Source organism: Palaemon carinicauda, chromosome 1 (genome assembly GCF_036898095.1).
Source record: "Palaemon carinicauda isolate YSFRI2023 chromosome 1, ASM3689809v2, whole genome shotgun sequence".
In the NCBI taxonomy this organism is placed as follows: domain Eukaryota; kingdom Metazoa; phylum Arthropoda; class Malacostraca; order Decapoda; family Palaemonidae; genus Palaemon; species Palaemon carinicauda.
The window spans coordinates 172,025,466-172,042,965 of NC_090725.1; the positions used below are offsets into that span (position 1 = coordinate 172,025,466).

A 17,500-nucleotide genomic window follows, 5' to 3' on the forward strand; every position below is an offset into this window, starting at 1 on the left:
TGAATTCCCTATTCTAGCCTAACAGAAAATTCCTTTGGTGGACAGACCATACAGTTCCTAACCCCCAAAACAGATTTCCATCTACCCTCCCACACCCACAAGGGAACTCTCACACTCTAAGAATTCTAGATTTTCAGAGGGAATTGATTGTCTCATCTTTCACATATAGAGAATTCTGTATATATCTGTTATAATTTTATCATATCTTTAAAAAAATGTAAACGATTTCATGTAAGGAAAAGTTTGTAAATTCGATGTTTTATAGAAATCCTAATTAAATAATTTTTTTTACCTAAATTGTCAGTTAATTTAAAAACACTTCAACCTTATAATAAAGTTAGAAAAATTAAATTCCAAGACTTTTTTTTCATTCATAACGAGTAAAAATGAAAGGTGAGTTTTTCCATTATCTCCCAGTCTCTCTACCTAGAAGCCAAGGTTACTTATAGTTATAGTGATAGTTATAGTGATAGGAATAAATTTTAACTTTTAAGCATATCTAAACTTGAACAAACAAATATTGTAAAGTTTTTTTGTAGAATTTGAAACATTTGATGTTATTAGATTATCTTGTTTTAAACTCTTAAAGTGTAAATCTAAATGATCTGTAGGCTATTAGCGTTTTTAGACATGATATTCTCAAAGTTTTTATACTGTATGATTATTAGCCTAAAGTGATTTATTACTTGCATGCAAATTTATTATTATCTTTATGCTTGAAACTCTATCTACAAAGTTTGGTTTGCCTATTATTGATTAAACTTTCCTTCGGTCGGTCGTAGATTGCCCAGAAATTTCCTTCCATCGGGGTGCTAGGTGCAATAATTAATTGAATGTTCAAAATAAGTCACATTCTCAATGTTCATATAAGAATTAAAAAATAAAGACAAAGTTAGTTTTGCCCTCATTGGAACAGGGTATATTTATAAATGCTACTAATTAATAATTCAAGAAGTTTTTAATGCATGAACAGCATAGTTGATTGCAGAAGATTTGACCCATATCCAATCACTCACTAGAGGGTTATAAGCCATTCCATGAACAAGACGGGTCACAAAACCATCTAGAAAAAAAAAAAAAGTTACTGAATGTGCTTAGTTCATTAAACACAAAAAAGCTATTTGGTTTTTATGGTTTGCAGTCTGGTACAATGAGATCACATTTCTCCTGTCTAAGGAACCATATTTAAGAACCCTGATACTTCACATTACTAATAATAATAGAAATATAAAAAATAATACAGTATATCTCTATAAAATAAAATAAACCTATCATATGTTCTGATAGCTTCTATGGAACACATAAACTACAATGGGTGTGCAACTCTAATTTACGTATTATTTGAACCTGATCAAAGCATCCATACATGCTTAATACTGTATGTGAAAGGGTAACCTACTAAAATTGATTAAGGAAAAAGATATATTACCATGATTAAAGACTACCAACAAACCATTGTCTTACAAATGAAAGGTTGATCAACTATGAAATAAGAGAAAAATATTTCTATTAGGGATTACCGTTCTCTTCAATCAACAAATCATGTATTTGAAGCCTTGTTGATGATGGTAAAGCTCGCCTGAAGAAAAGCCTGTTTGGTAATCCATCAATGTAAATATGCAACTATCCTCTTTTTATGAAGTTTGCTCCAGATACAGAATGGTAAACAGTATAATGTGGAAATGGAAAATTAGACAAGCAGTACTATGTCTGGATAAATGCATGATGTTAGTAAGTGATTAGTCACTAATAGCAGAATGGCAACACATGATGTCACAGTAAGGCGTGATATAACTTTGTGTATAAAATGTCTGAAGTACTCTTGAACAGCGTTCACTGTCATTAACTGAATCACATAATGTATGTTTTTCTTTACACTATGCCATCTTTCCTTTCACACTGTTTTTATCTTTTCTTTAAAATGGTATGAAAATGCGACATCTCATTGTTCATAAATATAATCGTTATTAGCCCTGTTAAAGCCATAGCTGAGTGATGTGTTTCTACAAATCTACCTCTTGCTGCTTCTTATGCAACTCCAATAGCTCAGTCATCAGCTACTCACCATGTTCCTCAAAAACACCGCAGAGGCCATCCCTGTCCACCTCCAACCGCAGTGTCTTGCCTAAGTACACAATTTTCCCATCAAGTGCCTCTTCCTGCATGGGTTCAAACCCATCAAAATAACGTTCTCCATCACATTCAGGCTACAGTTTCCAACATGCAGAATTGAGGAATCACTTGGTGACCCCCATTCTTTATTAATGTTTCCTCGATACTTCACTAGAACATTGCCGTCATTGTACAATATTTTAAAACAAGAGATCACCTGCTGAACCATGGGTTGGAGGATTTGAGTGGTAATGGGTGGCAGGACCTTGATTTTGATGGACTTGAACTCCTCCATTAGGTCATCTTCTATGGGTGGACGATAGGTACAAGCACTGTCCATATGCAACAAGACTTGAATTGAGAGGTTTTTGTCCATGAAGTACTTTTTACCTCAGGACCAAAAATCTCATTGACCCATTTAACAAACAAATTGCAGGTCACACAAGTCTTGTTTTTTGACCTCCACATAATGTTCGGCTGCTTCTAGACCATGCACTTCTTTAAGGATAATGGATTCTCCAAGTGATACATCAGGAAACTTTTTATTTTGCAATCCCTTCAGGTATTAACACCGGACAGCAGAGTTAGATGGTCTTCCATGGGTTTGTGATTAGAATTTACCATCTCTTCTCCAGTAATGCAGGTCCTCCTGGGCATCTTCCAGCCACCCGTAAATTCAAATCTAGAATCAACATGGTGTTCTGCATGTTCCAAAAAGGTAAATCGAATTTCTTCATTTACCTTAAGAACCAGTAAAATACTTACCAGGGAGGGGTAACTGATAACTTAAAAGGTAGTACTACACTTCTGGAAAGATTCAGGCTATTTAGCAGTTGTTTCAGTCTGAATTCATTAAGGCTTGGGGATGTTGAGCAAGCTTCACAGTATAAAAAGCAATTACCTATATTGGGAGTTTGAAAGGACAGTGAATTGGGAATACTCTGTAAACTATACCAGTACCTAATCATAGAAGAACGGAAATGTAAGTTCAGAGACCACTCACCTGCATCAACTAACAGACTATGGATTGGGGATGACCTAAAAGTACCAGTAGCTAATTTGATGCCAGGATGGCGAACTGAATCTAAAATATTCAACTTAGTAAAGGAGGTTGAAGAATATTTTTCAATTACAGAGGTGATAAGTGTTACCACTGAGATGGTGTGGGCACGTGTTGAGGATGGTAAGTGAAGAGGGCTTGGGAAGAACCTGTTAGGGGGAGAAGATCGAGAGGGAGACAGAGAATTAGATGGTGAGATAAGGTGAAGGATGATATGAAGAGAAGAGGTTTGGTGGAAGAGGATGCCTTTGATAGAAGGCGTTGGAGAGGACGCATCAGGCAACCGATTTTATATATATATATACTGTATATATATATATATATATATATATATATATATACAGTATATATATATATATATATATATATATATATATATATATATATATATATATATATTCATATATTTATCATCAACATTATAATAACCAGCCATTACTAGTCCAGTGCAGAACAAAGGCCTCAGACATATGTTTCCACTCCAGTATATTTATGATCTTTCTATACCAGTTTATACCTACAAATTTTCATAGTTCGTTAATTTGGCGTCTTTCTTCCTTTCCCTACTTCTTTTGCAATCTCTAGGGACCCATTCTGTTATCCTTAATGTTCAGCTATTATATGTCGTTCTCATTATATGTCTCATGAGTATTAAAGCAGATCCATGTTTCTCATTTTCCATCCTCTTCCCAGGAAGACATCTTCATGTCATTAATCTTACCATAAGGCTTAAAAGTCTTTCATAATGCTACATAATGATATATTACTGGTAAATCGCATATATGAATGACTTTCAATTTCCCCACATTTACATAACTTCATAACTTTTTTTTTTTTTTTTTTACTTTTGAAGAGCAGTCCTTTTTATTCCGATTGTCAACAGAATTTTCCATATTTAAATAGGCAGAGGTCGTCAACAGTATCTGGGGTTCGCCATTTGATGCAGGGCTACGTGGAATATTAGGTTTATTAATTATTTTGTTTTTTAATAATAATGAAGAACAATATGGAAAAAAATAAACTTAAGGGGAAGAATATATTAAGACTGTCTGAAACCCTAAAATAGACCCCACTAGTCTTTCATGGAAAAATGTCCACTTCCTACCCTACCCGGAAGGGATGATACCACTATGATTAAAGTGGCTCAAGTGTATGCTTAACCCAAATGATGGGACTGAGAGCATTTCAAGAATAAAATCCTCCCCACTTTAATCATGGTAGCAGGCAAATCGGACAGAATGCTGAGAGTCCTATGTCTATGAAACTAGACCACCCAAGGAATCCGTGGGCCAAATTTCAGTTCGAGAATAGTTCTCTGTGCCAGTATGGGAATACTGACACTCCTATTGGCCAAACATTATCAGGTAGTTGGTAAAATCACCCCAGTTCCCACAATTAGTCTCGAAAAAGCACCCCTCAAAAAAATCTAGACATTGAAAAGGGTAAGAGAGTTTTGACAGCAAGGTTATAGGCAGTTGATAAATATGAAGGAGGATGAAGCAATAATATGTAGTAGAAACAGGAGAGAGGTTTAGTCAAACTGAGGAAATAAAACAAAAAACAGAAAAATGTGATTCCCTGGTTTAAGAGCCGTTGTGCTCGACACATGGCTTCAGCATGGAAATGATTTGCCTGGCTGAAGTCCAAAATCTACATCAAGGCCTTCTCTTGTTAAGAGGGAAATGCTGTAAGAGATTCACTATGAATTTGAATCACCTTGCTCAGAAAACAGACGAAAAGATTGTCCCATCTAGCGCCAAGAGTGAAAGTGGACCACGGTATATCATGTGCAATAGTAGCATGAGCATTGATGATGCTATTCAAAAGGCATATGTACCTGGGTCATTCAATATAATCAGAGAATCAGGGATGCAGCTAAATGGTGTCATTAACAAGAGTTTTAAAGAAGCTAATGATCTGAAGTGGCCTCCAGATGTTCTTGATTTTGAATGAAATGCAAAAATACCAATAGAACTTGAAGTGTTTCAGAGCCTTATCTTCACAAAAGAGACTATCCCCAAAACATCAAAGATTCAGTGACAGATCCCATCGATTGGACACGACATATACTGTACTGCAACAATTACAGAGACATCAACATTTCTCTCAACTTGAATTGTTAGAGCTCCAGAATCAAAATTGTTTCCATCAGAGTTTGACAATTTCTATCAGCATCGGAATTCCATCACAGAAAATTATCCTGTTCATACATCACATGAGATAATGCTGCAAGACATCGCAGGCCCTTCAGAGTCTCACAGTGGTCTCCATTTTGAAATGCCATTCTTCTCTTTGTCTTGAGATTACAGAATTGCCAGAGTATTAGATGACAGTATGGCAAAACCCCAAACTAACTATCAATTGTTTGACATATCCAGGTGGTGAAGATTCGTTTCATAAAGTTATTCTGTGCAAATTTTATGGATCCTAGCTAGGATCTATTACCAGTCATCACAAAAGCTAATTCTTGGTATCATAGTTTTCCACCTCAAGACTGGGATGACACCTGACCGCTTGACATCCATTGATTACTATCCAGTCATTGTAAGTCTCATCAAATAATGTACAACTGTATAGGAATGCCTACGATATGCTGAAGGTGCAACATAAGAAATGCAACCAATATTCACCATCACCACATTCAACATGGGAGTGTTTATAAAGGCATATCTTATCACATGGAATAACCCTGATCGGTACCAAAACCATATTATACTCATAAGAACATTTCATCTTGAATGTGCATTCATGAGGATACTGGGTGAGAAGATGGAAGGAAGTGGTTTTTCAGATATCCTACTTGTTCTTTCAGGGGAACATTATGATAGGGCACTTCAGTATTAGTGTCACAAAGTTGTAACGCATTGGAACAATTTCTCATGAGGCAGTACCAAGAAAGTCAAAATGCTGAACTCGCACAAGACGGTCAGGAGATTCTCAATGTTGTTGTAGGAAACTGTTCTCTTATCATCATCATCATCATCATCATCTCCATTATCATTATTATTATTATTATTATTATTATTATTACTAGCTAAGGTACAACCTTAGTTGGAAAAGTAGGATGCTATATGCCCAAGGCCTCCAACAGGAAAAAATAACCGAGTGAGGAAAGGAAATAAGGAAATAAATAAACTATGTGATAAGTAATGAACTGTTAAAATATTTTAAAAACAGTACCAACAGTAAAACCGATCTTTCTCATATAAACTATAAAAAGACTTATGTCAGCCTGTTCAACATGAAAACATCTGCTGCAAGCTTGAACTTTCGAAGTTCTACCGATATAACTATCCAATTAGGAAGATAATTCCACAACTTGGTCACAGCTGGAATAAAACTTCTAGAACACTGAAGTATTGAGCCTCATGATGGAGAAGGCATGGCTATTAGAATCAACTGCATACCTAATATTATGAACAGGATGGTACTGTCTGCGAGGATCTGAATGTAAAGGATGGTTAGAAAAAGGAAAAATCGTATGCAACATGCATAATGAACTAATTGAACGACGGTGTCAGAGATTAATATCTACACAAAGAATAAGAAATTTAATAGACTGAAAGTTCCTGTCCAACAAATTAAGATGTGAATCAGCAGCTCGAAGACCAGACAGAACAATATGCAAAACAAAATAGAATGAAAAAATTGAACCTCTTCTTCAAAATAGATGGGTCACCAAAAATCTTACAAGACTTTCTCATGTAAGCCAATTTTTTATGCAATTGAAGAAGAGACAGACCTAATGTGTTTCTCAAAAGTAAATTTGCTGTTGAGAATAACACCTAAAATTTGAAGAGAGTCATACAGTGTTAAAGAAACTATCAATGCTGAGATCTGGATGTTGAGGAGCCACTGTCCTTGACCTACTTACAATCATACTTTGAGTTTTGTTAGGATTCAACTTCATACCCCATAATTTGCACCATGCACTAATTTCAGCTAGAACTCTATTAACGGATTCAGCAAACCATGATCTACATTCAGGCAATGGAATTGATGCAAGGATAGTAGTATTATCTGCATATGCAATGTGTTTCTCTTCTAAGCCAAACCGCATGTCATATGTATATAGTATGAAAAGTAATGGACCAAGAACACTACCCTGAGGAGCACCAGATATCACATTCCTTACCTCACTATGGTATCCATGAAAAGCAACTCTTTGTGATATATTACTTAAAAATTCAATAATAATACTGAGAAAAGACCCAACCACTCCCAACTGTCTGAGTTTGGAAACAAGGGCCTCATGATTAACATGGTCATAGGGAGCACTAAAATCGAGGCCAATCATATGAAGTTCCTGACCACAATCAAGGGATTTCTGTACAGCATTAGAGATTGTAAGAAAGGCATCATATGTTCCAAGGTCTTCACGAAAACCAAATTGCAAACTTAAGAACAGATGATTACCTTCAGCAAACCTATTTAGACATTTAGCCAAAAGATGTCCAAAAATTTTAGATAATATGGGCAGCTATCAGTTGGACTTGAGCTACCACAAACACATTTACATAGTGAAGTAACATTACCAATTCTCCAACAAGCTTTTAAGCTTATCTTCTTGCTAACTTGCGCAAAATGACAGATAACTTTGGAGTTAAGAAATCTGTGGTCTTTATAAAAAAGAAAAAAAAAATACCATTTGGGTCTACATCTCCATAAGCATCAAGATCCACCAAGAGAGCTTTAATTTCATGAGATCAAAAATCTAAACTAGTTAGTTTAGACTCAGGAAAACAGGAATAAGGAAGATCTAGTTTCACATTACTTTTCTTACTGTCAAATACCTCAGCCAAAAGGATTGCCTTTTCCTTTGGACAGTGAGTGACAGAGACATCTGGCTCAAGTAAAGGAAGAACTGTTGCACCTACTCCAAAGAGTGCAGATTTAAGGGTAGCCCACCACTTATGTTCCTGGGTTGTACCAGAAAGGGCTTCTTTTACAGTTAAATTGTATTCCTTTTGAGTTGAAACATAAACTCTTTGAGCAAAAGCTCTATGCTGGGTATAGTTATTTCAAGTCAAATCTGATCTTTTACCCTTCCAATGATGATAGGTGTCTTGCTTCTTAAAATAAGTACATCTACAATCATCACTGAACCATGGTTTGTCTTTCATTCGGTACCTTAGCACTCAGGAAGAGATACGACAATCAATCATGTTGACTAGATTCTCATTCAAAGGAACAATAGGATCAACATTATTATAAAATTGTGACCAATTAAAGATCAAAAGATCACTCAAAAAGAAATTCCAGTCTGCTTGAGATTTTATATACATCTTTCATAAGTATGATACATCACAGACAGGCTGTTCAGTCTTCATCAGTCAAGAAATTGGCTATAATCTACAGCAAGCAAGCAAGCAAGCAGATGTCCCAACTGGAACACCAACGTTACTTGTTATAACACCAGGGGGTGTTCAGCAATAAAGTAGAACATTGTTGGTTGTAGTTACTATTGGTGAATGATCACTAATATACCAGTCATCCAATGTTCTCCAATGAAAGTTAGTTAGACAGTTAGAGCTTGCCACTGAAAGATCAGTGAATAAGAAAGTACCTATCTGGATATGGAAGTAAGGGGTCTCACCTGTGTTTAGAATCGCAATATTTTCATTTCTTATTAGTGATGCTAGTATATTGCCCTTAAGTTTGGTAAAAGTTCTCTCCATATTGGATGTCTGCTGTTCATATCACCCAAGAAAAGAAAAGATTGAGGGCATATGTTTTATACCTCAGCCACATCATCATAGGAAATATTGTCATTAGGAAGTAAATATAGTGAACATATGGTATATTTCTTGTTTATCTCTATTTGGAGTGCTACTGCTTGTAGAGTAGTACATACTGTAGATTTAAATGTTTTTGGAGAATATGGCGCCGAACATACACAAGATTTCCGCCATGACTCCTTTAATTAATGGTGCTCTGTAATTAATTTATTCTCTACGGTATGGAGTAAAAACCACTAGTTTCATGTTGACATACAACTACAGGTGAGTGGTCATGAATTAGAAGCTTCAGCTCTTCATATTCAGCCCCCAAACCTTCATATTACTTTATATCCTCACCTAGGTTACATTAAATAAGGTTAGGTTAGATGTGTTCATTGTTTCTGGGACTCAAGTGTTTTTTCCTAAAGATATACTTAACAATGAGGTAAGAAAGTGTGTGGCACCACAAAACTAAGGCATATTTTAAGGCTTAGAGTATTTGCGTGGAAGAATCTTTATGGATTCTCTGTCATAGTTGCTGACTACGTGTAAATAAAAATCAGGCAAATTTTCTACAATGCATCGCCCTAACATCAACGTCAACCAGCCTAGTTGAGCATCATGACAATCGGGTGAAAGCTGGGCAGATTAGGATGTCGGCATTCACTTATGCAAAGTTCAATATTGTTTTAATTGTTACCATGGTTTGGAACATGTTTTTTCTATGTTCCTGCTGAATAAAATCTGGTTTCAGTTGTTAATTCATAATTAACAAGCAAATATAAATAGTAGGTTAGTATTAATAAAATGGTTGATAACAGACGCCGTAATAGGATAATTGCATTTATTTAGATTATATGACTCCATGAAACGCATGATGATTGTCAAGGCTAATACTGCAAAAGCTAGACTACAGTGACCTGTTAGTGTGTTAAGTGTTCTAAGGTGTAGAGTTCCCCATTGAAATAATTCTTTCTGCCCGTTGGCCCCCTCACAAACATCACACAAGCCACTCCACTATGGTTTTATGAGTTAACCAATCACTGAATGCTTGTTTCACGTATGTATTGCAACCCTTTTCGCAAATCACGAAAAGGTAAACCCAGAAGTTTAGTTTATCATGATTGCATTATGTAAGTGAACATCTCTCTCTCTCTCTCTCTCTCTCTCTCTCTCTCTCGAGATGTTCACTTACATAATGCAATCATGATAAACTAAACTTCTGAGAGAGAGAGAGAGAGAGAGAGAGAGAGAGAGAGAGAGAGAGAGAGAGAGAGAGAGAGAGAGAGAGAGAGAGAGAGAGAGAGAGAGTGTTACAAGGATTTTGGATGTCTCAAGGACTTTTTAGTCCATCCGCGGAGATCCCATTTACTCTTTGGTAGAGCAATTTAGTTTAGGCATTTAGAGAGTTTTTATGATCTTGTCTAACTTATTCTTGAACTCGTTTACTGTGTTAATGTATAATACATTCGCTAGAAGTCTATTCCAAGTATTTGCTATTTTGTATGTAAAGGAATTCCCATATTGAGTGGCGTATCTTTTCAATTCCAGTTTGTATCCGTTACTTCTGGACTGATTTGTGCTAAGCGTGAATAGATTGTTGTAATCTACATTTGTTATTCCTTTAGGAATTTTGAATGCTTATATTAACTGTTGAGTTTGTAGATCAAGTAATTTCAAACATTTCATCCTCCGTCTGTATCCAAATTGCCTCAGTATTGGAACTAGTTTAGTGGTCCTAGGTGGAACTGCTTCCAATCTATCTATATCCTTCTGAATACTTGGAACCCAGAATTGGCCTCCTATTCTAGATGGGGTCTTACTAGTGATGTGTACAGCTGTAGTACAGTGTCTTTGTTTTTTTATTTGAATTGTCTCTTCATGTAACCTATTAGTTTTTGTGCTTTCTTTTCAGCTTTTATGCTCTGTTTGGTGAACTTCCTTGCTGATAATAATAGTGAGATTTTCCTCCTGGTCCACACTTTCTATTTCATTACCCAGCAGTGAGCAATCTGATTGTGGGCTACTATAACCTATGTGCATGACTATATTTCCCACAGTTGAAAGGCATTTGCCATTTTCTGGACCATTCTCCTAGCTTAATTAGATCCTCTCTTAAGGCTTCTATGTCTTCTGAGTTCGCAGCATTTATGCCTTGTTTAGTATCGTCAGCAAATTTGGCTATTTTACTAGTTAATCCTAAATCTTTGTCGTTAATGTAGATCAGAAACAGCAATGTGCCAAGGACAGTTCCTTGAGGTACTCTGCTTGTAACAGCTGCCCACTCTCAAGCTTCCCCACTGATTACAACTCTGTTTTCTGTTTGTTAGCTAATATTTGATCCATTCAGCTTACACGCCAATGATGCCTAGTGCTCTAATTTTGACCATTAATTTTTGATAATGAACTTTGTCAAAAGCTTTTTGAAAGTCTAGGTATATGATGTCTATTGCCTTTCTTTTGCCATAAATGCTTAACATGTAGTGAAAAATTTCCAAAACATTTGTCATACATGATCTCTTGTCTAAAACCATGTTGGGTCTCTCTCTCTCTCTCTCTCTCTCTCTCTCTCTCTCTATATATATATATATATCTTTTTATCTATCTATCTATCTATCTATATATATGTATATATATACAGGATATATATATATATATATATATATATATATGTATATATATATATATATACATATATATATATAATATATCTTTCTATCTATATATATATATATATATATATATATATATATATGTATATATATGTATATATGTACATATGTATATAAATATGTATATACATATGTGTATATACACATATATGCATATATACAGTAGATATATATATATATATATATATACATATATATACATATATATATATATATATATATATATATGTCATAAGCAAAAATATGTTAAAATATATAGATATTGAAATGACGGTTGTTTCAAACTGTCGCTCCAAGCTCTGTGCTTCCTTAGTCTTTCAGACGTAAAGTCAGTAGGTATGGCGCCTAGCCTCCCAGACGCAAAGTCAGGAGGTATGGTGTCTGAAAAATGTTGAGAAGACAATTTTGTTGCTTTTGAATTCTTCGTTACAGGCAAGGAGGTTGGAGGGAGCAGCAAAGAGAGTATGTTGACATAGATCTAAGGGGCATACCTCTACCTTGGACCCCTCAGGCAAGATGGGATCGACCCCCTAAGGCTCCCATGAACGACACAGCCTAAGATTACCACGCCTTTTTTGGGCCAGTTTTGAAGATAGCCACGACTAACGTCTAACATCCATCCCTCTTTGTGCAATTCAAGATAAGAATCATTACCCTTTTGTAATGTAATCTAAGATTGATAAGTCTCCCTTTGCTGTAGATCTCTCCGCCGTCCAAGCCTTAATTTTGTGTTAATACATATATATAGGGGAGAGGGGACGCAGAGTGAGAACCAGTATGGTGCGGTTACATCGCCTGCCACTGTTATCCTTAGGCGAGATAAGCCCTCAAACCCCACGCAACGTAGTGGAAATAAGAACCGACAGGTTGTGTGAGTAGAAGCCAGTTACGTTCGAGTCGTACTTGTAAGTAGGCAACCCTCACTAGGCCCACCGGCCATGGTAAGCCTACCACAGCCAAGGCGGACGTCCATACACCATACGACGTCCAATAGTTTCTTTTAGTTGTTATAATTTAAATGTCTACCTGTCCGCTCTCCCCGTGTGTAATTATTGTATTAGTAAAAGTTGATTCCATTGTATTTGACTGATGAAATCATTTAAGAGCCAGCAAGAAACTTATAATTCTTCTTTTATGTAATATCAAGATTTAAAGTTCTAATTCACGCGCTTTGAAGAAGATTTATGCTAATTTTGTTGTGAAAATTAACTTAGACAATAAATCCTCTTACGGTGTAACAATCGTCTAATTCACCGCCTCCAATCATGTTGTAATTAACCCACGCCCATATGACAAATATGGTGGCCTTATGGTGGGATAAAGAGGATTAAAAACAAGTGAGATAATGAGAAAGAGACAGAGTGCAGCAGCTACCAAAAATTGACTTTAGACGTGAAGAGATACGAAGATGAAACACGAGAAGCAAAAAAGAGAAATTTTGGGAGAAGCAGAATGGAAAAATTCGGGAGAAATAGAAGTTGAAGAGCATAATTAAAGAAGATGAAAGACGAATGGATGTCCTTAGAAAGATCAAGAAGAAAATCCTGACGATGATGTCGAGAATAGTAGCAGCCAGGAGGGGTTTTGTGAACCAGTCACCTAAGGAGGACCTGCAGGGAAGAGACCTTAGCGCCCTTCCATCAAGACGAGCAGGCCAAAACAGATGGCGACCAAGGGAGGGAACTGTATGGAAACACACTCGTCCTCGAGAGAATGACATGACAATGTTCCTGTTGGAAAAGAAGACGGTACGCCCTCATGTACACCCAAAATATCCGTTTTGTTCAGTTTCCCGTCGCGGGAACAACAGCATCGAAACTCACCACCCGAAATGGTGACCTACGACCCTTCTACGGGCCCTATCAACAGAAGCAGTTGGGTGCTTCTAATTGCCCTAACAGTAGAGGATTTCGTTGTCGAAGCAACAGCAGCGGGCATTGATAGAAATGGTGCGCCCACAAAGGCCAAGGACAATCCCGAAAATTGGAAGAGGTCCCAGACAAAAACTGTAGGACGAGAGAACCAAGGCGACCCACAGCAATCAACCCACACATAAGTTAAGTAATGTGGTACAAAATCTGTAGTTTTATGATTGACTAATAAGTTTTAAGATTTTGTAAAAGTGTGTAGAGTAACGAAGTTGTAATTCCGTTTTCTTTACATAATGTTAAAGTTAAATGAAAGAACACTAGTTTTGATTGAAGAAAGTAACTAGTCGAGTAAAATGTTTTCAGTGTTAAAGCTTCAAATAAAGATTAACTTTTCTCTTCTCAAAAGAAGAAAATAGTATTGGTTTTGTTGCTGTGTGGATAAATAAGAAGTTGTTCTTTATGCTGCATGAACTATAAGTTTTCGTTGCATAGTTTCTTTGGTTTATAGTAGTTTGTTTTTGAGACCTACGTTGTCAAACGTGTTAAATGTGTTTTTTGGAAAAGAAGTACAGTCACATGTTGAAATAATTCTGTGTTAACAATGATAAGTTGTTTAATTCGATAGAAGAAATGTTTCAGCCATAATTGAAATGTAAAAAGTTTGTAAATTCAATGTTAAGGCGTAATTTATGAAGTTGTTTATGATGTCCTTTTGAGTATGTACTTAGTGAAATTAGAGAAAGAAGTGTAAATAAAGTACGTTGATGATTTGGGAAATTCGTGTCACAATATTTGTTCTTACATCATACTCCGTATTGTCGATCAGTAGCCTATTTAGATCGTTATGAAATGTTTTAAACGAAAGAGTTAAGCTATTGTTTGTCAGTTTTAGTCTGAGATTATCCTAATTAATGAAGATAAGTTTGTTAACGTAAAAATCGAAATGCCTTTAGTTGCCTACAGTTTGTTGGCAACTAATTAATAGTCTGTCACGTACGAGATTTAAAAATCTTGCATTTGGTTTCTTTTAGTTACGGTGTTCGGTTTGATTGATGACACCGAACATTGTTAACAAATTATTTTAAGGAAGTAATGTCAAATGATTTAACAGGGAGCATAAATGTACTTTAAAATTAGAAGATCGGTCGCTTTCAGTGTAAACGAAAAGGAGTGAAGCGATTGTGATGATGTGTGAATTCCCTGAGTAAGCATTATGATGTTACAGTCATTGTTAAAGAGCGCATCTTGAATAAGTTCTTTTTTTGTGTATTGAAAAGAAATCTAAGATTTTGACAAGTAACGTACGTGAAGAATTTTCTTCACTCTTCTTTCCATCGTCTTTTTAACTCTTCTACTAATTCTTTAGCTACCCCAAACGTTCTCTCCTACATCAAGTTTTCTTTAACAAAACATCGGGCGGACTATTCTAAACTAAATCGAATAAACGTGTTGACAGTAGTGTATGCCATGCTCGTGACGTCACAGCATAGATACGCACAACAAAGGGCCTTAGTATAACCCAAGGCCAATAGAATAACAGGTCAACCCACGCGCAGCTTTCGCTCGGATAGCCGTTATTAATGTGACGTCACTAGGTTCCTGGGTTTAAAAACTGAGACACGTGTCCTCTCTCTCTCGCTTTCTTTCTCTCATCTGTCTCACTGTGACTGCTTACCTATAATCTCATTTAATTATACTGTTATTATTGTTATTATTATTATTATTATTATACTTTTGAAATTAATATAAAATAATAATAATAATAATAATAATAATAATAATAATAATAATAATAACAGCCACCACCAACAACAGCAACAATAATAATAATATCAGGAGTATTACAATAATAATGATATTAATAATAATAATAATAATAATAATAATAATAATAATATTGCTATGATTATTATTATTCTTTTACTCATGACACTATTAATACTATTATTATAATTATACTCCATATATTATTATTATATGTTTTTTTATTATCATGATTATCATTAATTATTACCGTTATCATATATGATGGAGGCGATTTATTATTATACAATGGTGACCTCTCAATAATCATATCTGGAAATTTAAGGAAAAAAATATGCTAAGGTGCAAAATTGACCAGACGACAAAAATTTGTGATTTAATTTATTTCATAATATTGCCGTGAGACAGATTGAGTCAGAGAGAGCTGGATGTCCGACCTTCTGGGCTGCTCATTACAGACTGACCATAGGTTCAGCCTAGGACCTCTTTTGAACCTCTTGACGCCAGGGATGCGCATACGACAAAAATTTCAAGCGGCCGTGGGTTGACCTGTTATTCTATTGGCCTTGGTATAACCCCGCCGTATGTTGGTTCTTTCCTCAAACTACGTGTGTCAAGATTAAACATTAAACTTATTTAAACATAATTTTCAATACTGCTGAATTAATGCATCTTTTAATTCTCAATACCAATTAAGGTTTGTTAATTTTAAGATGTATGCCCATCGCACCAGCCCATTGCTAATTGATCATTAAACTATTAATTTTAGCAAGCCAGAATAGGTAGGGTTATTGTATGTATAAACTCCCTTAGAGCAGCAAGATTTCTCTAAAGTATTTAGTACAAAATCCTGCCTCCTCTGCACTCCTTGCAACAATACATTGCCCTGTCCTGAAGTCCCGATATGGCACCCCCAATGGATTACCGTGGGCATCATGCTCCTCACCTGTCTGGAAAGGTGAAGCCAGGTGATCCCCCTCGACCTTATGGTCGGCCCATTCGTTCGGAAGTCACCATGACCGACTGACCTGCCTGGTCAGTGAACCCGTGCACCTCTGGCTCACCCCCACCCCTCTCTCCCAAAACTCAATTCACAGAAGAGTGCTGTCGGTCGGAGAGATTAAGAAGAGGAGCCTGGTATACAATAATTGCAGCAAAAGTGAGAATTTTTGGGGTGAGCCAGTCAAGAGTGCAAAGTGCAAAGTCCAACCAGGTCAACAGCCATCACGGGCATAGGACTGTCTCAAAGGAGTGCAGGTACTACAAGATTGGCCATAGTTATTCCCCCACTTTTTAGCTTAGACTAATTTTAACATGATAGGGAACCTGGCTAATTACATATTCGGACTGTGTGCGGTGGGATTGTGTGTGTATATTTTCCGTTATCATTTTTTGCCTTTTGAAACTAACACAGTCTCTGGGTCACATGGGCCACGTGTCCGACCCAATTTTGATTATTAATTATTGTAGACCACATATCTAATCAACCATTTTTCATTATTTGAATTGCATTTCTTTTGATACCATTTTTTGTGCTGTTAAGATGTCCGTTTATTTTAATGTAAATTTGTGAATAAATCATTATTAGGTTAATTAAACCTCTTTCGTATTTTTGCTCCATTTATTTCAATGTGTAAATTATGAATATTTGATCACGGGACAGAATACCCAATATTTGAAGAGTAAATCTAAGTAAGTCTATAGGTGGTAACAGCGAGGAACTTTGTATTAATATATTTGCTTCGAAGGTAAAGATCCTTATCTTTAAACTTTTAAACTTTACTTTACATCACTGCTCCTATTTTTGGTTTTGTCTAATTACATTAACGTAAAATACCTGTCCAGCATCTCGCTGGGGTAGCTGAGACGGAGTCGGAACAGAGCCTAAGAGTGAGATGACTATAGACCTGACAAAGCTAGAGTAGGCCATAAATTACTTTTATTTTCACGTGTGGAGTTCTCCGGTCTCTGGACAGTAAATTTCCCCCTTTTGTATTTAAGAGTGACGGTTAGTGAACTGTGGTAGTAAAGTTATTAACAGGGTGTTTGTGTCAGAGAGTAAGGTATCTATAATACTCCCCTGTTGATCTTTGTGTAACGACCATAGGGAGACTTTCCCGGACTAAGTTCCCACTCAAACATTTAATTAAATAAAAATTCTCCACAACGTAATTTCTTTTTGCTTAAAGGTCAGAATTAAGTCTTTGTTTTCTAACTGTATAGAATTTTGTTTTGGAAAAATTGTGACAAGTGAAAAAAAAAACGATTGTTGTTAAATGCTATTTGGCAACATGATAAGAA

At 35.9% G+C, this 17,500-nt stretch overlaps 1 protein-coding gene across 1 annotated transcript in view; it reads right to left on the reverse strand.

Moving 5' to 3' along the window:
- Positions 1 to 17,500, reverse strand: part of Coq3 (ubiquinone biosynthesis protein COQ3, mitochondrial) — a 671,041-nt gene that overhangs the window by 667 nt on the left and 652,874 nt on the right. The window contains exon 7 of the mRNA XM_068386252.1: positions 1 to 1,063. This exon is cut by the window's left edge and continues 667 nt beyond it. Coding sequence (XP_068242353.1) covers positions 948 to 1,063 — 116 coding nt within the window. The 3' untranslated portion in view covers positions 1 to 947. The remainder of the gene's footprint in view (positions 1,064 to 17,500) is intronic.